At 42.9% G+C, this 25,300-nt stretch overlaps 1 protein-coding gene across 2 annotated transcripts in view; it reads left to right on the plus strand.

The window, feature by feature from the left end:
- Nucleotides 1–22,185, plus strand: part of PGM2 (phosphoglucomutase 2) — a 78,185-nt gene extending 56,000 nt beyond the window's left edge. For both annotated transcript variants that reach the window (XM_056556515.1, XM_056556511.1), the window contains exons 7-14: nucleotides 5,796–5,985; nucleotides 8,267–8,364; nucleotides 14,042–14,222; nucleotides 14,299–14,392; nucleotides 17,445–17,574; nucleotides 19,236–19,425; nucleotides 21,170–21,303; nucleotides 21,811–22,185. In XM_056556515.1, coding sequence (XP_056412490.1) covers nucleotides 5,796–5,985; nucleotides 8,267–8,364; nucleotides 14,042–14,222; nucleotides 14,299–14,392; nucleotides 17,445–17,574; nucleotides 19,236–19,425; nucleotides 21,170–21,303; nucleotides 21,811–21,913 — 1,120 coding nt within the window. In that variant the 3' untranslated portion in view covers nucleotides 21,914–22,185. The remainder of the gene's footprint in view (nucleotides 1–5,795; nucleotides 5,986–8,266; nucleotides 8,365–14,041; nucleotides 14,223–14,298; nucleotides 14,393–17,444; nucleotides 17,575–19,235; nucleotides 19,426–21,169; nucleotides 21,304–21,810) is intronic.
- The last annotated feature ends 3,115 nt before the right edge of the window (nucleotides 22,186–25,300 follow it).

Consider the following 25,300-nt stretch of genomic DNA (forward strand, 5'->3'; position numbering starts at 1 on the left):
TGTTTTTTGTGTGACCAATTGTACTTTGTAATGACACCTCTGATTTTTCTATAAAATGTTCAGCGAAGCCCAAAAATAATTTTTTTTAGGGAGGAAATTTAAATGAAAACCCGAATTATGGATGGTTTCGTTTTCACACTTGTACACTTTATGGTAAACATTACATATTTTCTTTATTTTGTGGGTCAATACGATTAAAATTATACCCATGCTTGCATACTTTTCTATTATTGTACTGCTTAACGCCTTAACGACGAAGGACGTAAATGTACCTCCTGGTGATGCGGTACTTAACACCCCAGGACGTACATTTACGTCCTAAGCATAACCGCTGGCATCGGAGTGATGCCCGAATCATGCGCGGCAGGTCCCGGCTGTTGATCGCAGCCAGGGACCCACCTGTAATGGCGGACATCCGCGATCCCGCGGATGTCCGCCATTAACCCCTCAGATGCCGTGATCAATACAGATCACGGCATCTGCAGCATCGCGGTCACTTAATTGGATGATCGGAACGCCCGCAGCACTGCTGCGGCAATCCGATCATCCAGCACGGCAGCCGGAGGTCCCCTCACCTGCCTCCGCTGTCTCCTGGGAGTCTTCTGCTCTGATCTGCCTTCCCGCAGACCAGAGCAGAAGATCACCTATAACCCTGATCAGTGCTATGTCCTATACAAAGCACTGAACAGGATTAGCAATCGAGTGATTGCTATAAATAGTCCCCTATGGGGACTATTAAAGTGTAAAAATAAAAGTAAAAAAATAAAGTAGAAAAAAATGTGAAAAACACCCTCCCCCAATAAAAACGTAAATTGTCCCATTTTCCCTATTTCACCCCAAAAAGTGTTAAAAAAATATTTTATATACATATTTGGTATCGCCACGTGTGTAAATATCTGAACTATTAAAATAAAATGTTAATTATACCGTACGGTGAACGGCGTGAACGTAAAAAAAAAGTCCAAAATAGCTGCTTTTTTTTTATAACCTTTTATTCCAAAAAAAATTAATAAAAAATGTATTAAAAGTTTTTTATATAAGCAAATATGGTATCAATAAAAATTACAGATCACGGCGCAAAAAATGCGCCCCATACCGCTGCTTATACGGAAAAATGAAAAAGTTATAGATCTTCAAAATAGGGGGATCTTAAACGTACTAATTTGGTTAAAAAGTTTTTTTTTTTTTTTTTTTAAGCGCAATAGTAATAGAAAAGTATGTTCTCATGGGTATCATTTTAATCGTATTGACCCAAAGAATAAAGAACACGTCACTTTTACCATAAATTGTACGGCGTGAAAACGAAACCTTCCAAAATTAGCAAAATTGCGGTTTTCTTTTTAATTTCCACACACAAATAGTATTTTTTTTTTTTTTTGGGTTGCGCCATACATTTTATGGTAAAGTGAGTGATGGCATTACAACGGACAACTGGTCGCGCAAAAAAACAAGCCCTCATACTAGTCTGTGGATGAAAATATAAGAGTTATGATTTTTTTGAAGGCCAGGATGAAAAAATGAAAACTTAAAAATACAATTTTCTGCGTCCTTAAGGCCCAAATGGGCTGCGTCCTTAAGGGGTTAAGGACCCGAGGTTTTTCCATTTTTGCATTTTCTTTTTTTCCTCCTTACCTTAAAAAATCATAACTCATTCAATTTTGCACCTAAAAATCCATATGATGGCTTATTTTTTGCGCCACCAATTCTACTTTGTAATGATTTCAGTCATTTTACCCAAAAATCTACGGCAAAACGAAAAAAAAAAATCAATGTGAGACAAAATTGAAAAAAAAAAAACTTTTGGGGGCTTCCGGTTCTATGCAGTACATTTTTTCTCTATTGGGGGACACAGACCATGGGTGTATGCTGCTGTCACTAGGAGGATCGACACTGTGGCAACAAGAGAAGTCTGCTCCTCCCAGCAGGGTATACCTGCCCACAGGCACCTGAGGTAATCAGTTTTAGCTTAGTGTCTTAAGGAGGTGGACATGGTCTGGAGTTCTCCCGAGACCAGGTCTTATGTTTTATTATTTTCCTAGTTAGGGATGTGTTTGTTTTTTATTCCTTTTTTTGTTTTTCCGGAAGGTCGTTGTATAGGACAACCTGCTTCTATGACCACCATTTTTCGGTGGATCCGGTCTGCTCTTTTTGGGAGCTTACCGCTGCAAGGGGAAGATCCCACCCTTCAGGGGTTTGGCTCATTCCACCCGTTTTTCGGGGCATCCTGGGCCCTCTGCTACATGGCTTCGGCCTTGCAGTTCTGTAAGGCGTCCGCGTGGTCGTCTTTGTACACTTTCTCAAGGTGCTACCAGATTCATGCCTTCGCATCAGTTAATGCTACTCTGGGCTGTAAGATGTTGCAGACAGCGGTGGTCCAACCATCCACCTGTCTGATTCCTTACCCACCCAAGGGACGGCTTTGGTACGTCCCATTGTCTGTGTCCCCCAATGGAGCCGATAGAGAAAAGGAGATTTTTTATGCTTACAGTAAAATCTCTTTCTTGAAGGATCCATTTGGGGACACAGCCCCCCCCCCCCCCCTTTTTTCTGGTGTTCCTATTTCAGTTATAAGTGCGAAGGTGTGTTCCGTTGCCTTTTCTTCTGATTGCTTGGACAGTTTGTGGTTTTCTCTTGACCTGTCGGTCTTCTCCTATTGCTCTGGGACTAAAACTGATTACCTCAGGTGCCTGTGGGCGGTATACCCTGCTGGGAGGAGCCGGCTTCTCTTGTTGCCATAGTGTCGAGCCTCCTAGTGACAGCAGCATATCACATGGTCTGTGTCCCCCAATGGATCCTTTGAGAAAGAGATTTTACGGTAAGCATAAAATAAATCTCCTTTTCAGTAAAAATGACACCTTCTCTTTATTCTGTAGGTCCCTATGATTAAAATGATACCCTACTTATGTAGGTTTGATTTTGTCGTACTTCTGGAAAAAATCATAACTACATGCAGGAAAATTTATACGTTTAAAATTGTCATCTTCTGACCCCTATAACTTTTTTTTATTTTTCTACGGTATGAGGGCTCATTTTTTGCGCCATGATCTTAAGTTTTTAATGGTACCATTTTTGTATTGATCGGACTTTTTGATCGCTTTTATTCATTTTTTCATGATATAAAAAGTGACCAAAAATACACTATTTTGGGCTTTGGAATTTTTTTGCGCTTACGCAATAGACCGTGCAGTTTAATTAATGATATATTTTCATAATTCGGACATTTCCGCATGTGGCGATACCACATATGTTTACTTTTATTTTTATTTTAATTTTTTTAATTTTTTTATTTTATTTTAATGTGAAAAAGGGGGGGGGGTGATTCAAGCTTTTATTAGGGAAGGGGTTATATGATCTTTATTCCATGGAAACCATTGATCAATGATTCTGCCGCTTGACTGCTCATGCCTGGATCTCAGGCACTGAGCAGTCATTCGGCGATCGGACACCAGGAGGCAAGGTAAGGGACCCTTCTGCTGTGTGTCAGCTGTTCGGGATGCCGCTATTTCGCAAACAGCCCCCCGAGCTAGCCGGCAACATTTTAGTTTCACTTTAGACGCGGTGATCAACTTTGAATGGCGCCTCTAAAGGGTTAGTAGCGCGCGGCACCGCGATCAGTGCCGTGCGCTATTAGCCACAGGTCCCAGGTTATAGAACGGGAGCGGACTCGGGACGTACCGGTACGTCCTGTGTCCTTAACAGGTTAAAAAAAGTCAAACTTTTTTTTTGTACAAAATCCTGTATTTTTAAAATCGCCCTGTGTTGACCACCTATAACTATTTTTTTTTTCTTATATGGGGGGGGGGGAGGGAATGTATGAAGGCTAATATTTTTGTGACGTGATCTGTACGTGTTATATTATTATTATTATTATTATTATTATTATTTTTTTTTTTTATATTCCATTTTTTGGGGGGGAATAAATTGTGACAAAAAAGTAGCAATTATAATTTTTTTTTTTTTTTACGTTATCCGGCCGCTATCTTAGATGATCCGATCATCTTTTTAAACGTGCGCATTGCCGCAGATGCCGTGATCTGTATTGATGACTGCATCTGAGGAGTTAATGGCTGACATCGACGTGATCGCTGTCCGCCATTACCAGCGGGTCCCCCGATGCTCGCGGTCATACACAGGACAGAAATGTACATCCTGGTGCGCGTGTTCATTAAGGGGTTAAAGAACTAAAACTTTCTCCGAAATTCTATGCACTAGACATATCGGGGAAGATTTATCAAAACCTGTGCAGAATAAAAGTTGTCCAGTTGCCAATAGCAACCAATCAGATCGCTTCTTTCATTTTTAGGAAGGTTTGTGAAAAATGGCACAATCTGATTGGTTGCTATGGGCAACTGGATAACTTTTACTCTGCACAGGTTTTAATAAATCTCCCCCATCCAGTCTGTGATCTATGCCATATTGGGCTCCCCTCCTGATCAGCATCAGCTGTTCCATTGGGCACATTGTTCCTCAATATCCTGTCCCAAGCTTCTGTCCAGATGGTACAGCGTCCCTACCTGCTTCCATAGAACATTTCCTATAACCTCTCCAATGTGTTGAATTGATGTGGGGGAAGTATTCCATTATTCATATTTTCTTGCACAGACTTATAATCTTTTTTTTCTGGAGGGAAGTTTGAAGGTTGGTCTCCTTCCTCCTCTGATTTTTCAATCCCCTTAAAGGGGTACTCCGGTGGAAAGAGGAAGCTGTGAAGTTCTTTTCAGTCTGACCACAGTGTTCTCTGCTGACACTTCTGCTCTGGACAGTTCCTGACATGGACAGAGGTGTCAGCAGAGAGCACTGTGGTCAGACAGAAAAGAACTTCACAACTTTCTCTATAGTGTACAGCAGCTGATAGATTGAAGGATTAAGATTTAATATAATTAATTTACAAATCTGTTTAACTTTCTGGAGCTAGTAAAACATATTAAAAAAGTAGTAAAACATATTAAAAAAAAAAAAAAAAAACTATATAAATTTGGTATCCGTGTAATTGCGTGGAATAAAGTAAAAAAAAAAAATTATGAATTTTAAAAAATAAATCTCGCCCTGCAAAAAGACTGATACAGTGAGGCCAGCAGGAATGTTAAAAAATAAAATGACACAAGGGCCAAAATGGCAGTAGCACCAATCAGCATGGACAGTGGGTAGATTTATTGAAACCTGGGCAGTTGCCCATAGCAACCTATAAGATTGCTTTTTTTATTTTTATTTATATTTTTTATTAAGGCCGCTTAAAAATTAAAGAAGCGATCAGAGTGGTTGATATAGGCAACTGCACCACTCTTCCTCTACACAGGTATTAATCGTTCTCCTCCAATATCCTCTTTATCACTGATAATACAGGAAGTATAGAAGTAGAGATGAGCGAACTTACAGTAAATTTGATTCGTCACAAACTTCTCGGCTCGGCAGTTGATGACTTTTCCTGCATGAATTAGTTCAGCTTTCCGGTGCTCCGGTGGGCTGGAAAAGGTGGATACAGTCCTAGGAGACTCTTTCCTAGGACTGTATCCACCTTTTCCAGCCCATCGGAGCACCTGAAAGCTGAACTAATTTACGCAGGATAAGTCATCAACTGCCGAGCCGAGAAGTTCGTGACGAATCGAATTTACTGTAAGTTCGCTCATCTCTATATAGAAGCTGTCCATTGTATGGATGGTTATTGTGCGATTTAGTTTTAGCAGCGATGCTCCCTTGTGTTGTAATATTTTTCCTGCTCGATCTCTATTCTCAGCCTAAACAGTGAATTTGTTTCAGGGACATAATAATAAACAGTGAATTGCTCTTTGTTTCAGGGACATAAACAAGGAGTCCAAGCTGAAGTTTGTGCACACGTCTGTGCACGGTGTGGGCCATGAGTTTGTGCAGTCAGCGTTCCAGGCTTTCAGCTTCAGCCCCCCACTCGCTGTCCCAGAACAAAAGGATCCGGATCCAGAATTTCCTACAGTGAAATACCCCAATCCTGAAGAGGGCAAAGGAGTCTTGGTATGAGCGTGTGCTTTATGTCCTCTTCTTCTTTTACTGCTTGTGTCTGATTTCTAAATCCTGAGTATAATAGAAATGAATGAATTCCTTGTGTGTGAGGTAAGCAGTGTGATGTGATGTGATGCTTCATATGCTTTGTGTTCACAGCAATATAGACCAATCACCTACAGGGGCCACATAAGAGAAGCATCTGGCTGTCAATGCTAAGGAGCCAGCAGAAAGTAGTTCAGTTCTGATGAGTTTAACAAACTTAGCAATTAATAGAAACCTTCATATTTATTGTTAGCTCCATTAAAGGGTTATTCCAGCCCCAGAACAAAATTGAAAGTAAACTCCAGGTGATACAAAAATAAAGAATGAAACAATACTCTCCTGCCCCAATGCCCTGCGGCTGCTTCTCTGGTGTCTTCCAGTCCCCATTGCTCACTGCTGCTTTTTGGTTCCTGTAACAATCTGACCTCAGTCACTGAGGTCCCCTCACCTGGCTCCATCCGTCTCCCGGGGTCTTCTACTCTGGTCTGAAATTGAGCAGACCAGAGCAGAAGATCACTGATCAGTGCCATGCCCTATGCATAGCACTGAACAGTATTAGCAATCAAGTGAGTAATAAAAAGTGTTAAAAAAAAAAAGTTAAAAAAAGTGAAAAATCCCCTCCCCCTCCCCCCAAATAAAAAGGTAAAACATCCGCTTTTCGCATTTTACCCCCAAAAAGCGTAACAAATTTGGTATCGCCGCGTTTTTATAAATGTCCGAACTAGTCCAAAATTGCCGCTTCTTTGTCGCATCATATTCCCAAAAAATTAATAGAAATTGTATTAAAAGTTTTATATACGCAAATATCGTATCAATAAAAAGTACAGATCACGGCACAAAAAGTTAGCAGCCTGAGGATGTGCGTCTAGGGCGCAGGAAACAGTCTGTCGCTGCGAGGCTGCTCCTCTGTGTCTGCCTGTTATACCTGACTTTTATGGATCTGGAATAAAGAATTCGTCTCGCAAGATTATCTGAGTGAGTGCATCCTCTCTTTTTTCTCCCTTGCATCAGTTATTGCCTGTTTAGGAGTGCACCCTCAGTATAGCCACACTGGTTTATGTGCCGGCCCGTGCTGTCCAAGATGGGACATTAAGTGGATCGCAGTGCCGGATCTATGTTTCTTTGGCTTGTGCAGTATATTAGAGAGATGTTTTAGTACATAAGTACTACAACATATAAAAAAAAAAATAAAATTGGTGACCAAATGGGCTTGGTCCTTTAAGGTTTTTTTTTTCTTTTTTTTTTTTCTTCAAGGTTTGTACCTTTTTGGTTGCTTTTGTCGTTGTTGCTAATTTTTATTTATTTATACCAGTTATGAAGAGTGTTTGTTTGTTTGTTTGTTTTTTTTTCCCCATTGAAAAAAAGAAAATAAATGAAATACATTAATTATTTTATTTAACTTTTTTTTTTTGCACTACTAGTCCCGCAAACAAACTTGAGCAAGCGATTGTTTGATTACTGATGAGATATAGTGCAATACCTTTGCACTACAGAGTGTCATGAATGTTAGTTTTACACAGACTGGCAGTCTTAGGGTGCATTCACACCAGGTTTCAGCCATACGGCAGTCGGTGCATTTATATGAGAGATACAGTAGCGGACGGTTTTGAAACTTCCCTGACGGATCCAGCTGCCATATGGCTGAAACGTGGTGTGAATGCACACTTAGGCTTCTGTACAAGGTACCTGATCTATCCCTCCCTGCCACAATGATGGTGGTGTTGTAAAAAGTTATATTAGTGATTATAGACAAATTCCCTTTCTTCCTTGACTGGTCTTGAATCAGTCCAGGTCTGCACAACATTTAACTTGTAGTTACATTGGCCTTGGTTTTCTATGTGTTTTGGCTGACTGAAAGGCACAAGGCCGGATATAAAGAGACATGACCTTGTTTCACTATGTGCACTTGAAGTCATAGCAGAAGAGGACAGTCTGTACATCCTCCAAACCAGCAGCAATTCCTTCAGTGTAGGCAATACATCCACAGTATCTGTCCTCCAGATGGCAGCAGTGAAAGCAAAGTACTGTATAGTGTTACTCTTTATACATGCCAATAGTTAATATGATAATACTGTAGATGATTTACCAATTCACTTCAAGAACCAGAGACCTATATATGCACCATTTCTGTTATATTGTTCTAAGCCATTTTATTCAATTTTGCTTTAATAAAATTAAATATCTGTTAGGGGCTGTATGGGATTGAATACAGGTGACACTGATGGTTACTTATCTCTGGATTTTGCAGAAATTATCCTTTGAGTTGGCTGATAGAGAAGGGGCCAGGATTATCCTGGCAAATGATCCTGATGCTGACCGTCTGGCTGTCGCGGAGAAGCAGGAGAGGTGAGATTATGGCGCAGTGCTGCAGTTTGCTGGCCATTTATATAGTCTGGGGGTACATTTAAAGGGGTACTCCGGCGCTTAGACGTCTTATCCCCTATTCAAAGGATAGGGGATAAGATGCCTGATCGCGGGGCTCCCGCTGCTGGGGATCTTGCTCGCCGCACCCCGTTAAAATCAGTCCCCGGAGCGTGTTCGCTCCGGGTCTGATTACTGTCGATTACGGGGCCGGAGCATTGTGACGTCACGGCTCCACCCCTGTGTGACATCACGCTCCGCCCCCTCAATGCAAACCTATAGGAGGGGGCGTGACAGTTAGGTGATCGACCAGGGTATGTGGGATAGTTAAAAGTAGTGCCCTGTTGCATGGGCCTTATTCACTGAAACCACATAACAATGGTGGCAGCTATAGTTGGTTACTAGTTATTAATTATCTGCAGTCATACCTTTTTATTATACATTTGATATAAATGAAGAAAAACAGATAAGGCTGCACATCCACGTTTTGTAGAGTGATTCTTTGCTTTTCAGCATATTTATGAAACTAACAGGTTGTTAGTGTATGTGAGCAGGTCCCTAACTTTCCTAACTTAAAATGGCGTAGTGATGAGCATTGACCACCCACTCCGCAGCACCAGTGTTGAGAGGAGGTATAGCCTATTGGTCGAGCATCCTAAATACTACCCAACCTACCCCTCTTGCTTTGGTCCGTACCATTCAACAGACGAGGCACAATGGTCACTGCACAGCACAACGCCAGTGTAAACAGATGGTAGGTTTCACTCATAGTCTACCAGTCCTCAGGCAGGTAAGTGAACTTTATGATCTGAATTCAGGTAGAAGACAGACTTGGTCGCACATCTACAATCTTGTATAATGATCTAATTGCTTCTCAGCATAATTTCAAAAACTAACAGGTTGTTAGTATACGTTTTGATCAAAAAGTACAAAGCCCACTCGCCACGTCAAGGCCACCTATTTAGAGTGGGTCCCTAACGTCCCTAGCATAAAATGGCGTAGCACTGGGCGGCGACCACCACCGCCGCGACACCAGTGCCCACAGGGGGAACGACCCACTGGCAGAGCGGCCCCAATGCCACTCAAACCAGTCTATGGGTCGTACCTCCCCACAGACACGGCGCCACGGCAGCAACGGACACCGCGCCGCACCACACCAGTGTGAACAAGGTGCAACAGCACACTTACCATGCTCTCCCAGTCAGACTGGGAGGCTGCTAGGAAAGAAATGGCCCATGTGTAGCTAACTACTACTTATATAGGGTTGGGCTGGGGGGGTTGGGGAAGAGTGCAGACACATGTTCAAACAAAAAAAAAGGAGGGGATAGAAAACACAATGTGAATTCAGGTAGAAGAAACAGACATGGTCGCACATCTACAATCTTGTATAATGATCTAATTGCTTCTCAGCATAATTTCAAAAACTAACAGGTTGTTAGTATACGTTTTGATCACTCTGGTGTGGTGCTGTGCGGCGTCCGTTGCTGCCATGGTGCCATGTCTGTGGGGAGGTGCGACCCATAGACTGGTTTGAGTGGCATTGGGGCCGCTCTGCCAGTGGGTCGTTCCCCCTGTGGGCACTGGTGTCGCGGCGGTGGTGGTCGCCGCCCAGTGCTACGTCATTTTATGCTAGGGAAGTTAGGGACCCACTCTAAATAGGTGGCCTTGACATGGCGAGTGGGCTTGGTACTTTTTGATCAAAAATGTATACGAACAACCTGTTTTTGATATTATGCTGAGAAGCAATTAGATCATTATACAAGATGTAGATGTGCGACCATGTCTGTTTCTTCTACCTGAATGAACTTTACGATCTGTTAACGTTGGTGTGGCACTGTGCGGCACCTATTGATGCCATGGCATGACCCAGGGGCTAGGTCGGGCAATATTTGGGATGCTTGACCAATGGGCCCTTCCCCCTATGGGCACTGGTGTCACAGCGGACGTGGCCGCTGCCTAGCGCTACACCATTTAAGTTAGGGACCTGCTTTACTCAGGTGGTCATGATGTGACGAGCGGACTTGCACATTTTGATCAGAATGCACACTAATGATCTGTTGGTTTTATAAATATGCTGAAAAGCAAAAGGATCATTGTACAAGACATGGATATGAGGCCTTGTCTGTTTTTTACCTTTGTCACCTCTTACATGTATAAATTACTCCTGCCTCTGCTCCATGCTAGTCTGTGTTAGACCTTGTTCATCCACATGGAACACTGCACCAATGTGTGGAGTTTCCTTTACCCTATTCACATGCAATGAAAAATTTCCACATGGACATTTGCCATTTCCTTGGAAGTAGGTAGCCTATTATATATTACAACAGATTTCACACAGAAAAAATAGGAATAAGCCTATTGAACAACATTGGGACTAATTATTTTACAGTGGCTATTCCATTGATTTATTACAGAGAAGCAGTAGAATCCAGATCACCCCTGCACATGCTCACTAGTCTGAATTCCTCCCAAAGGGAGGGGGCATGACCTCACTGTACTGGTCTCCGCCCCCTCCCTCAGTATGCTGTCTAATCAAAACTACAACTCCCAGCTTGTCCTCACTGACAGTAGCGGGACACAAGTTGACAGTGGGAGGATTTGTCCTCCAGCTGTGAGCCCTGCACTCACGCCTGTCAATCAAGGAAGTGTGTCCATGATATAGGTGATGATGCATGGACACAGCGGGACTAGTAAGTGTCCAAGCAGGCAGGGGGGCAGTTGTTTGACTGGCTTTTTCTGTATGAAATACTGAAAATTTTCTAATGAAAGCAATTGCAAATCCTATTGGTTTTGCATGCTTTACAACATATCAAAAGTTTTTGTATCTGTCAGTGCCAATTTAATCATGGCTGCAATAGCGTAATCGCATGATCAAACTATAGCTGCCTACAAAGGCAGGTACATGTATCCTACTATATTTGATCGAATGAAGCATGTCTGTTTACCGTTCTCCCATATGTGCTGGGATGTCGGCATCATCTCCCGTTTGGCCACCACTGTAGTCTAAAGGAGCCAAGGCAAAGGATAAGATTAGGGTAAATGCCTGAAATTGCTATATATATATATAAAAAAAAGTGAAATTTGTGCAGTTCTGAACTCAGTATTATGTACAGTTTCTTCTATTGCAATCTGCAAATCTAATAAAAAAATCTGATAAATAGCATATTCTGCATAATAGACAACTAATAATCAGTGGTTAAGCTGTGTGTATTTCCAGCACAGTCCTTCCTCCCATAGTATAATATGGATTCTTATTAAGTTATTCAGTCCATTTCCCCCACTAGTTGTTATGGTGATGCCACATTGCAGTGACGTAAATCCTCAGCGCTCCTTGTTTTATTAATCAGTGTGAAGGGTCCGCAGTGACGCACATATCCACTCAAGAGGATGAATGACTTTGATGCTATATCCAGTAGCTGTAGGAAAATGATCTTGTATGGGGTTCTGTCCACTTGTGACCAAGCTGAGCTGCTGTAAAAGGGGCAAATGCCACAACCTATTGTGGTAATATAATTCCCAGGTTGATATCCCACTATATACACTATATCTAAACTTACACCAATCTAAACTTAGTCTATTAAAGTGTGTGGCTGTGCCATGGATTCACCACAGTATGCGTTGAAATACCTTTTTAACCTATTTTAACATATTGGCGTTGTACTTAAAGGGGTATTCCAGGCCAAAACTTTTTTTTTATATATCAACTGGCTCTTGAACGTTTAAACAGATTTGTAAATTAATTTGATTAAAAAATATTAATCCTTCCAATAGTTATTAGCTTCTGAAGTTGAGTTGTTGTTTTCTGTCTAACTGCTCTCTGATGACTCACGTCCCCGGAGCTGTGCAGTTCCTATGGGGATATTCTCCCATCATGCACAGCTCCTGGGACGTGACATCATCAATGAGCAGTTAGACAGAAAACTTCAGAAGCTAATAACTATTGGAAGGATTAAGATTTTTTAATAGAAGTAATTTACAAATCTGTTTAACTTTCCGGAGCCAGTTGATATGTATAAAATTTTTGCCTGGAATACCCCTTTAAACCCCCAAAACTTAAATGCTGATAAAAAGTTGTGTGAACAGCTCCTTACTCAAGTATGAATGTTGTAAGAATTGCCAATGATTGGAGACTAAGGCTTGTAGGGCTGCAACAATTAATCAATGTTATCGATAAAAATCCATAACTGAATTTGTTGTCGACGAATCCCGTTATCGAATAATCGGCCGATTCGTTGTCCGGGTTCCGGCTGTGATAACACTGCTGCGTGCGCGCGGTCAGATGCTAGTCCGCACCGCCGCAGCCTCTGTGTCTAGTCCCTGTCCCACCATCCGCTACTCACTGCTCACCAATCACGTGTGCGGCTGCTTCTCTTAACTCCTCCCCTCCCCCACCGCTTGTGGACGCTCTACACTCATGGAGCCTCAGCCTGCCGTGGAGGACTCTGTACTACTGCCGCCGGTAGGACAGTTTCCTGCAGTTTAATGCGCCCTGCCTCTGTTACTGCCGCATTGCTTATTGACACACACATAGGGGGTATCTTCAGAGCATTGCACCCTAGTGTCATCTACAGACACTAGGCTGCAATGCTCTGCACATACCCCCATGTGTATAGTAGTGTAAGTGTGTACTACATGCACACTGCTATACACATGGTAGTATGTACAGAGCATTGCATCCTAGTGTCTGTACTACAGACACAGGGGTACAATGCTCTGCATATACCCCTATGTGTATAGCAGTGCGTGCAGAGCATTGCACCCCTGTGTCTGTAGTACAGACATTAGGATGCAATGCTCTGGACATACTACCATGTGTATAGCAGTGTGCATGTAGTACACACTTACACTACTATACACATGGGGTTATGTGCAGAGCATTGCACCCTTGTGTCTGTACTACAGACACAAGGGTGCACGCTCTGCATATACCCCTATGTGTATATCGGTAAGCAGTGCACACCGCTTTACCCACGGGGGTTTGTGCAGAGCATTCCACCCTTGTGTCTGTAGTACAGACACAAGGGTGCAATGCTCTGCACACAACCCCATAGGTAAAGCAGTGTGTATGTAGTACATATACACTGCTATACACATGGGGGGGGCAGAGCATTGCATCCTATTGTCTGTACTAAAAACATGGGTCGGGTGCAATGCTCTGCAGTCTGCAAATACCCCCATGTGTATAGGAGTGCTATATAAAAAAGTGTAAAGTAAAAACAAATCAAATGTAAATAGACCACCCCCCAATAAAAATTAGCTCCACCTTTTCCCATTGCTTTACATATCTGATATTGATTGTCTGAACTATTAAAATTAAATGTTAGTAAATGATTTTCATTTTATTGTAATAGTTCAGACAGTTACCCATGCAGCAGTATCACATTTACACTGGTTTCTGTACAGGATCATTAATAATGACCCTGTATAGCAACCGGCATAAACTTAAAAAAAACAAAAAAAAAGTAAAAAATTGCTGCTGTTTGGTCACATCACATGCTAGAATACTTTTAATATGGCCATTGTACATAATTCTTCAAGTATAATCAGCTGGACCCCTTATTTTGACGTTTATTTCCTATTAATCGATAAAATAATCGCCAACTAATCGATTATTAAAATGATCGTTAGCTGCAGCCCTAAAGGCTTGTGTGTTGCGTTTCAGTGGCGAGTGGAAAGTCTTCTCCGGCAATGAGCTTGGCGCACTTCTAGGCTGGTGGATCTTTACCTGCTGGAAAGAACAGAACCCAGAGCCAAGTGCAGTGAAGAACGTCTACATGCTGGCGAGCACGGTCTCCTCGAAGATACTGCGAGCCATTGCTGTGCAGGAAGGCTTTCACTTTGAGGTACTTATTTCTGTCTTTCCTGTCTGCTAATATGCTACATGTTATACTGAATAACCCGATCTCTTCTTTCGTGCAGGAAACACTGACCGGATTTAAATGGATGGGAAATAGAGCTAAAGAACTCATTGACCAGGGGAAAACGGTGTTGTTTGCCTTTGAGGAAGCAATAGGTGAGGCATGACCGATAGATTGGTAAATCCCGAGCCATGAGTTGCATGTGGTAGACTTTGTGTCGCTAGAGCTCATAGAAGATGTATTATTTGGGAATTTTACACATACCCTATGACCCAGATTTATCAAACTGTGTGAGAGAAAAAGTGGAGTGTTTTTCCCACTACAACCAATCACAGCTCAGCTTTCACTTTACCACAGCTTGTTAGCTGAGCTGTGATTGGTTGCTGGGGGAAAATCTCTCTCTCTCTCTCTCTCTCTCTCTCTCTCTCTCCACTTTTTCTCTCACACAGTTTGTTAAATCTGGGCCTATATGTTACAGGTCTTCCACTGTGGAAATTTAACTTCCATACTCTGCCTAAGAATGAACATTATCCTTCTTTCAGTGCTTGTCCTCGCAGTCTTACCATCGATGGATCTTGGCAGTCACAACGGCAAGTGGAATCTCTGCCAGGAATATTGCCAGGCGGAGATTCCATAGTGTGAATGGACGCTAACAGTATACTATACGAAGAGAAACTGACCTGATAAAGGATTTGGCCCTTGTCTGGTGAATGGGGCCCTATTCATACAATGGATCTATGTAGCAGGAGCTTTCCCAATGCCATATGGGAAGTGGATGTTGCAAAATGCAGTGTCAAAGTAGCCTTATAGCTAGTACAGCATTATTCCCAAATTAGACGCCCAGAGGTGGATCCTGTGGATATCTCCAGAACAAAAACTTCCTGTGTGGTGAGGTGGCAAAAACTGAGACATGGCAAGGATTATATAAGTAACTAAGTGTTCAGTGTTCCACAGTTTCCACAACTACCACAGAAGTCACTGGAACGTCTGTAAACAGCAGAGCTGGTTCTGCCACTATGAGAGTTAAGGATACAATGGAACACAACAAGCTTGGCTGTTTCTATAATCTCGGCCAACTCTCTGTTCAGTCTACGTCAGGTTGTAGCAGCTAGGGCAGTGTTTCCCAAACAGAGTGCCTCCAGCATTTGCAAAACTACAACTTCCAGCATGCCCGGACAGCCTTTGGCTGTCCGGGCATGCTGGAAGTTGTAGTTTTGGAACAGCTGGAGGCACACTGCTTGGGAAACACTGAGCTAGAGTTTTGAAGGTAGAAGACTCTTTTACCAGGTATTGATATGATATATCCTATGGTTATGCCATATTCGTCTAAGGTAAAACTAATCCTCTAAAAAGAACCTCCTCCATTTCCTAGAATAAAGGGGAAATGGCACATATTTTTACATGAGGAACACATTGAGGCACATATGGTGCCCTCTATGCTGAATACATTTACATACTACAATCATAGAAATAATGGGAATTGGCAGGTAAAATTGCAAAGATCAGGTCTATTAACCACTTTGGGACAACGGGCGTACAGTTACACCCTGACACCCTGGTACTTAAGGACCAAGGGCGTACCAGGTGGGGACCAGACTGGGATGACTGCTGATATCTATCAGCAGACGTCTCCGTGCCGATGCTCAGGACCCCCCCCCCCCCCCCATGTCAGCGACCAGCGCAAATCTTTTTGTGGCGATTCCGGGTCATACGGGTCTCCGGTGACCCGGAAAATAAGGGGGATCGGGGTGCCACCCCTCCTATCCCTGCTATTGGTCAGTCAAAAGTAACCGACCAATAGCAGATCGGGGGCAGGTTAAAGTTCAGGTCCCCCGTTCTGCCCACCCACAGTAGTCTGGGCAGAACGGGGGAACCGATGGTCACCGGCTCCAGAGGTCCACTTACCATCGGCGGGCGGCAGCGGATGGCGATGCGGCTCCCTGGTGCAGCGATCCCACGGAAGCCGGTGAGTAGTTGCCTAGCAACATCTGGAGGGCTACAGTTTTGAGACCACTATACAGTGGTCTTTAAACTGTAGCCCTCCAGATGTTGCAAAACTACAACTCCCAGCATTCCCAGACAGCTGTTTGCTGTTTGGGCATGCTGGAATTTGCAGTTTTGCAACAGCTGGAGGGCTACAGTTTGGAGATCACTGTGCAGTGGTCTCTAAACTGTGGCCCTCTAGATCTTGCAAAACTACAACTCCCAGCATGCCCAAACAGCAAACTGCTGTCTCGGCAGGCTGGAAGTTGTAGTTGCGTACCTCCAGCTGTTGCATAACTACATCTCCCATAATGCCCTTCGGCGATCAGTACATGCTGGGAGTTGTAGGCTTCTGGAGAGAAAATTTGTCCGGAATTGAAGGCCACGTGTGTTTAGAAAGCCAAATAGTGCCAGGACTATGGACTCCCACATGTGACCCCATTTTGGAAAATACACCCCTCAGGTAATGTAATAAGGGGTGCAGTGAGCATTTACGCCCCACAGGTACCTGACAGATTTTTGAAACAGTGGTCCGTGAAAATGAAAAATGCGAGTGTAAAAAATGAAGATTTTTAATTCTCTCCTTCACTTTGCTGCTATTCCTGTGAAACACCTAAAGGGTTAACAAACTTTCTGAATGTCATTTTGAATACATTGAAGGGTGCAGTTTTTAGAATGGGGCCATTTGTGGGGTGTTTCTAATATGGAGGCCCTTCAAATCCACTTCAAAACTGAACTGGTCCCTGAAAAATTCCGATTTTGAAAATTTTGTGAAAAATTGGAAAACTGCTGCTGAACTTTGAAGCCCTCTGATGTCTTCCAAAAGTAAAAACATGTCAACTTTATGATGCAAACATAAAGTAGACATATTGTATATGTGAATCAATATATTTTTTATTTGGAATATTCATTTTCCTTATAAGCAGAGAGCTTCAATTTTTTCATCAAATTTTGGAATTTTTCACCAAGAAATGATGCAAGTACCAACAAAAATTTACCACTAACATAAAGTAGAATATGTCACGAAAAAACATTCTTGGAATCAGAATGAAAAGTAAAAGTATCCCAGAGTTATCAATGCTTAAAGTGACAGTGGTCAGATGTGCAAGAAATGCTCTGGTCCATAAGGTGAAAATGGGCTTGGTCCTTAAGTAGTTAAAGAATGTGTCATAGGGTTATTGATAGAGCCCATGTCTGTCTAATCCATGAATGTGTTGTGTTCAGGATACATGTGCTGCCCTTTGGTCTTGGACAAAGATGGAGTGAGTGCCGCGGTCATCGCTGCAGAAATGGCCAGTTACCTAGCAACTAAAAACCTCACTTTGACTCAGCAGCTTGATGCCATCTTCAACAAGTAAGCTTTTTATAGATAATTGTTTCCGGGTGCATAGATATCACCAACCTATGTCACAGCGAAGTACGCAGCAATGTGTATCTCCCAATCGCCCAACTTTATAGAAGGTCAGTTTATGGCTCTATTCACACGTGCAGTATCCTGCGCATATTTCATGTGCAGGATTTTATGCTGCAGATTTGAATGTAAACTAGCATAAAAACACAGCATAAAAACTGCAGCCTCCTATTTAGAGCATCAAATATGTTTAGGATAGTGCTGGGCGGTATACCGGTATGAACCGGATACCGTTTTTTTTTTTTTCTCCCACGGTATGGATTTTTGCCCATACCGCTATACCGGTCGGGCCCCTCCCCCACCCTCCAAGTCTATTAAAAAAATTTTTTACTTACCCGTAATGGGGATGGTCTGGGCCATCCTTCCTGTAGTGTAGGCATTCCGGGTGGAGGGTGAACCGGTCCGGGCTGTCCTTCTCCAGGGGTCCTCTTCTCCACTCCAGGCAGGCTCCGGCCTAGTAACGCTGCATAGACGCCGCTACGCCGTGACGTCCGCTACGCCGTGGCGTCTATGCAGCGTTACTAGGCTGGAGCCTGCCCGGAGTGGAGAAGGACAGCCCGGACCAGTTCACCCTCCACCCGGAATGCCGCCGGACGCTACAGGAAGGATGGATGGCCCGGACCACCCTCCCCGGACGGTCCCTGCAGCAACTGGGAAGGTGAGTCAGGGTTCTGGGATGGACAGGGGTCTGTATAATATACTATACCTACAGTAGGCCCTCCAGCTGTTGAGGCCCACCAGCTGTTGCAAAACTACAACTCCCAGCATGCCAGGACAGCCAACGGCTGTCCGGGCATGCTGGGAGTAGTAGTTTTGCAACAGCTGGAGGCACCCCTAGTTGGGAAACACTGACCTATACTAAACACTACTATACCTATACTATACACTACTATATAGTAGGGAGTAGTATGCTGGGAGTTGTAGTTTTGCAACATCTGGAGGCACCCTGGTTGGGAAACACTGACCTATACTATACACTACTATATAGTCCAACATGCTGGGAGTTGTAGTTTTGCAACAGCTGGAGGCTGTAGGGGTTGTTTGTTACATCTATTTAAAAGGGTACTCCACTGCCCCCGTGTTCAGATCATTTAGTTCCAAAAGGCCATTTAGTTCCCCTACGCCACCTCAATGCAAGTCTCAATGTAAAAAATAAATAAATAAAAAAAATACCGTGATACTCCTTTTTGGTCATATCGCCCAGCACTAGTTTAGGATACTGTATGTGTGAATACACCCATTTTCGGTAAGGAAATCTACACCATTATAGGAAGAAGATATAAACTGCAGCAGATATCATAGGATTGAGCTGTAATACCAGGCTTACTGGGGCACCTGAAAATCAGTCACATGATCAGCAGGGGTGCCAAGAATCATTCCCTTACCATTCTGCTATTGATGGCCTTTCCTTATGTTGTATTCCCAGAATATATTCTTTTTCAGAGCAAAAGATACACAAGGATTACAGATATACATCTAGAGTATCCAGTGTATGTTCGCATGTAATGACTGCACAGACATACACAACGGTCCTTTGTCTCTTACATACTACGTTTTGTTACATTAGCAGTATTATTATAATATGTATTATGATTTTTTTACAGGTATGGCTACCACATAAGCAGAAACTCCTATTTCCTATGCTATGACCAAACTACTATCAGAAACTTGTTTGACAACCTGCGGAACTTTGATGAAGACTCCAAATATCCTAAACGTTGTGGTAAATTTGATGTTACTGGAGTACGTGACTTAACCACAGGATTTGATGACAACCAGCCTGATAACATAGCTGTGAGTGTCCCTGTGTTCCTCTTTGTTCTCTATGTATCAAGCATGGATCTTACAGCGTCTTCATCCAGTTATGTTTTCAGTGAGTTTTTTACATCCGACATATGAAGGGCACTTTGAGTAAAACATTCATTTGAATATAAAAAGCCTCCGTTCCCTAGTGATATAAGTAAAATTCATCCTTTACTCGCAGGTATCTTTGTTGCTTAGATGCTCTCGTTTTTAGCCACAAAAGAAACAGTATCAATTGTAAATACCAGCCAAAGGGAACTGAAGCTAAGACTGTATTCACATCACGATTTTGGCATAGTGTTTTAAATCCGTTTTAACAAAACTGTATGAAATTGTGTGTTCTTAAAGGAGAACTCCAGAATATAAAAATTGTCCCCCATACTGCCGGCAGTCAAAAAAATAAAGATGTAAATACCTTCCTCCGCTCCCCCGAGGCCTCTGGTAACTGGCTCCAGTCTCCGCCACGATCCTCTTCCTGGTTGCCGGTGGTCGGAGAATCTTACTGTGCTCAGCCAATCACCAGCCGCAGTGAAGTCCGACTCTGCCGGCGATAGGCTGAGCGGCAGTGTGCGAACGCTTCAGAACACAAAATTCTTCACTACACCGGCACCTGCTGCCGGGGCCGAAAACATCACACTGCAGTTCAGCCTATCGCCGGCCAAGTCGGGACTTTGCTGCGGCTGGTGATTGGCTGAGCGCAGTAACACTCTCCGACCACCGGCAACCAGGAAGAGGATCACGGCGGAGACCGGAGCCGGTTACCGGAGGCGCCGGGGGAGCGGAGGAAGGTACGTACATCTTTATTTTTTTTACTGCTGGCAGTATGGGGGACAATTTTTAATATTCTGGAGTTCTCCTTTAAATCACATGATGTTGTTTCATTGTGTTTTGATGTCCGGTTACATCTCTTTTTGTAAAAAAATAAATAAAGTTTACGTTTTTTTAATTAAAAAAAATAAATAAAATTGAAGTCCCACTGCACATGCTCAAGTAAAAAAAAACATACACAATAAAACGTATAGTAGCATAGACCCATACATTCTTATTGACTGCAATGTAATCATATCCGGTGAATATGGACAGAAAACCGTGGTGACAACAGTTTTGTGCACGGGTGATAAACAGAAACATACAAAAACCTACACAACCGGATACATTTTTTTGTGTATGTTTTTATAGGGGTGGTCAATAGATACGGCAAGCAATATGGTTGTATACATTTTTAAAATGCAAAAATGTATACGTCTGCTCTCCCAATAATTTTGTCCAGACCATTTTTGGAGTTGGGTGTGACATTATGTCCAATTTGCTTTTTTTCTTCCCTTTTTTTTTTTTTTTATTTAGTTCCAATACACACAAATGGAATAAACATGTGTATAACAAAACGTGTTACTGCAATCCTTTTCTGTGAGAAAAACTTCATTTTCTAGAAAAATTTCGGGGGTGCCAACATTTATGACCACGACTGTAGTTTCAGGACACCTCAGGTGGAATCAAACCTGCTTTCCTTCTCAGATTTTAGGCTTCTCCTATATACATAAGAATCTCAGGGGATTAGCTGACAAAATCTTTCACCTCTTGCAAAATTCCTACTTCCAGCATTCCCTGATGACCTGCAATAGGGGACCCACATATTATAAACCATTGATCTAATGTATTTGGACAGTTTAGGCTGCACAGATCCACTTGCTCATTTTGATCATTGCTCATTTTTCTTTTTTTTTTTGTCCTGCAGATTCTCCCAACTAGTAAGAGCAGCCAGATGATCACCTTCACATTTGCCAATGGCGGAGTAGCAACCATGAGAACCAGTGGCACTGAACCAAAAATTAAATACTATGCAGAGCTGTGTGCTGCACCCGGAAACAGGTATATGATGGGTGTCTGATATCCTCTCATGCTTTTTATGCTTGCAGAAGAAATAGATCTTTATTTTTTTTTCTTATTATTATTAGAGATGAGCGAATTTACAGTAAATTCGATACGTCACGAACTTCTCAGTTCGGCAGTTGATGACTTTTCCTGCATAAATTAGTTCAGCTTTCAGGTGCTCCGGTGGGCTGGAAAAGGTGGATACAGTCCTAGGAGACTCTTTCCTAGGACTGTATCCACCTTTTCCAGCCCACCGGAGCACCTGAAAGCTGAACTAATTTATGCAGGATAAGTTATCAACTGCCGAGCCGAGAAGTTTGTGATGAATCGAATTTACTGTAAATTCACTCATCTCTAATTATTATTTTATTATTTATTTATTTATTTTTATTATAATTTTTTTTTTCTGGACCATTTAGCCATTTCAGATAGTACAGCAGTGATTGCTTTGCGTCTTTTTGGTTGGAGACCCCTTTTAAACCTCCATTGTTTGTGTGTTCACAGTGACTACAGTCAACTAAAAAAGGAACTGAACGAGCTCGCTGACTCCATCGAAGAACATTTCTTTCAGCCTGAAAAGAATAAATTGCAGAGAAAAGCAGAATAAAAACCATCTTGTCCCTCATGTATCAATAGGGACCACTTGGGCAGATTTGATATATGAGAGGACAATGGTTTATGAGATTGTATTATTAACATCTAGAACAGGTATATTATTGCATTGTAAACATATTTTATTACAGCTATACAAATCCATTTTTTTATTACATCTACACAATTCCATAGTTTTCTCTTTACGTGTTCTAGAGTAGACGCACATTATTCCATTAAATTTTATATATACAATTCTATGTGCATTAAACCTTGTGGTTCTCAGTACCTCCATTTCAGATTGCTCTTTTATAAATATCATTTTTTATTTTTTCCTCATCTAATGAGATGTCTACCTCAGGGTTATAATACATTCTAAGATTCCTTTCCTCAGTTTGTTACAATCAACAAAATGTCAATCCAGCTTTAAAGGGGTATAAATGAAAAAGAAGTGATATTTACCTAAATAACACTAAACCATGAAGCTAACATTTTTTAATTTTTTAATTCCTTATTAGAAAAAATCCCAATACAATTATATTATAGAAAAAAGCATAAACACACAAAGAAAATTCTCCTATGATGAACACCTGTATATCCCAACGTGTTTCCCCGTGTATCTTATGGTATACAGCGGTTCATCAGGGGAACCGCTGTAATACCATAAGATACACGGGGAAACGCGTTGGGATATACAGGTGTTCATCATAGGAGAATTTTCTTTGTGTGTTTATGCTTTTTTCTATACTTTATATAATTGTATTGGGATTTTTTTCTAATACGGAATTAATACATTTAAAAATTTTAGCTTCATGGTTTAGTGTCATTTTGATTACAACTAGCTATAGGACACTATTGTGTCGAATTGTCAGTGATAGTGTGATATTCACCTACCCTTGCCCACCGTTCATTCCTACTTCTGAGATGAGATGTCTCAGCAGGACCTGCCCGCTCAGCGGGCAGGTCCTGCTGAGACATCTCATCTCAGAAGTAGGAACTGAGACCAATAGGGGACTGAGAAATCACAGGACGAGGAGCTGCGTGGGACTGGGATAGGTAACCTTTATCACTCCTTTTTTATTTTTACCAGTCCTCCAGCAAAAAAAATTTTGGAACACCCTTCAACCTAATAGTGGGGTTGAGACTGGGACTCTTGAATACGCCGCTTTAACAGTGTTGTCTTTAAGCTGTCAGCGGACGAGATCACCGTTCATTATCTTAGCAGCGTCAGCTCATGTAAAAAGGCCCCTAGCCTCCATGCATAGCTGCTGTAGTGTTGCCCTTGCTTGGAAACCTGAATTAATGTTACAAATCATCAGAAATTATGTGGAGAGTTATTTCCACTGCAATTTCGAATAAAGGGAAAGTGACACCCCGTTTGCCCTGCCACTTCCAAAAAGCTATAGTGATACTTTTTGCAATGTAAATGCGCTGCGCTAACACTTCCTTGGTGCACTGTGGGTGGTCGCCTGTCCCATTCTGCAGCTTTGCCTGAGCCTGTGCCATTGAACCCTCAGCAATGACGTGGAAGGCTGTAAGCTCAACGCATTTACATTACAAAGGTATCACTAGATGTTTTAGCAGGGGAAGTGGCAGGGCAAATGTGGTGTCTCTTTCCCTTTTAAACAAAAGGGACTCTGCTTGGGGATTCCACCAAAAGAATGGACATGTTCATTCTTTCAGCAGATCAATTACAGCAGAATTTTCCGCCGCTGAAATTCCGCAGTGTGAATGGGTCAACGAAAAACCCATTTACACCATTGTTAGGTTTGTGCAGCGGAATCGCTGAGCAGCTTCCATAGTGTGAACATACCCTTACAGTGTAAACTTAGTGTAAGAATGCGCAAGATTTATAACCATACTTAACTATCACCAAGAATATGCTTGTGAAGCTGCACACACCGTGCACTAGGTCGTCACAAGCAGATTCTAGACATACCTTTAGTGGCATCTTAGGCTAATTTATACTTAAACAATCAAGATTTATAATCCTCTCGGGAGTCAGACTGACAGTCAGGGAGGTGGAGCCCGGGGTCTGCTTTGCTCCAGTCCTCACCGCCTCTTTCTAACTACGTTGCGCAGTTCATTGACAGGTATGGCGCGCGGGCAGCATAGCTACACAGAGCCGCTGCAAGCAGGCGAGCCTAGGGCTGGGCGGTATGACCAAATATGTGTATCATGGTATTTTTTTAACTTACGGTGGTTCCACGGTATATAACGGTATTTTCACCCCCCCCCCCAATCATGTGACCCACGTGCGGTGTTTCGGCGACCCCCCCCCCCCCCCAAATCATGTTAGTTACCCACCAGCACTGTTCTGCTCCCCCCCAATTAATGATTAGCCCAGCGGGGTACTACTCACAGATGTCACCTTCAGGCACTGCCCTCCTCCTCTTTTTTTGGGGGGGCCGCTGGCGCTGGAACTCACTGTACGCCAGTGGTCTCCAACCTGCGGACCTCCAGTTGTTGCAAAACTACATCTCCCAGGGACATGCTGGGAGTTGTAGTTTTGCAACAGCTGGAGGTCCGCAGGTTGGAGACCACTGCTGTATGCTGTATCCCTATGCCCGGGCTGCAAAAGATACAGAAAATAAACTTTAACCTCTGGCCGGCTGCTTACATGACAGTGGGCTCAGCCTATCACTGGCAGGGGTGGGACATCGCTCCGGCCGGTGATAGGCTGACGGCTGTCCAGCGTTCCAGTCCCCAGCCTGAGGCAGACGTAGGTGAGTTTAACGTTTATTTTTTTTCTGTATCTTTTGTAGCCCGGGCATAGGGATACAGCGTACTACAGTGGTCTCCAACCTGCGGACCTCCAGCTGTTGCAAAACTACAACTCCCAGCCAACGGCTGTCCGTGCATGCTGGGAGTTGTAGTTTTGCAACAGCTGGAGGTCTGCAGGTTGGAGACCACTGGGGTACAGTATAGACTTCCGGCGGCCCCCAACAAAGAGGAGGAGGGCAGTGCTTGAAGGTGACATCTGTGAGTAGTACCCCGCTGGGCTGATCATTAATTGGGGGGGGGGGCAGAACAGCGCAATACCAACCGGTATTGCGGTATGGGGGAAAATTCATATCGTGCAGCCCAAAAAATTCGGTATGAACCGGTGAACCGCCCAGCCCAAGGCGAGCCCTACCTGTCTATTTACTGCGCAATGTAGGTAGAAAGAGGCGGTGCGATCTGGTTCAGAGCTGACCCTGGGCTCCACCTCTCTGACTGTCAGTCTGACTCCGGAGAGGGTTATAAAGCTTGATTGTGTAAGTATAAACCAGCCCAATGTGACAATAAAGGTATGCCTAGAATATGCTTGTGAAGCCCTAGTGCAGCTTCACAAGCATATTTTTGGTGACCGTTTTTTGCTTTCAGGCTGTTTGAATGTCTGGTGCATTTTTTGGACTCTCTA

Source organism: Hyla sarda, chromosome 1 (assembly GCF_029499605.1).
Source record: "Hyla sarda isolate aHylSar1 chromosome 1, aHylSar1.hap1, whole genome shotgun sequence".
NCBI classification, from domain to species: domain Eukaryota; kingdom Metazoa; phylum Chordata; class Amphibia; order Anura; family Hylidae; genus Hyla; species Hyla sarda.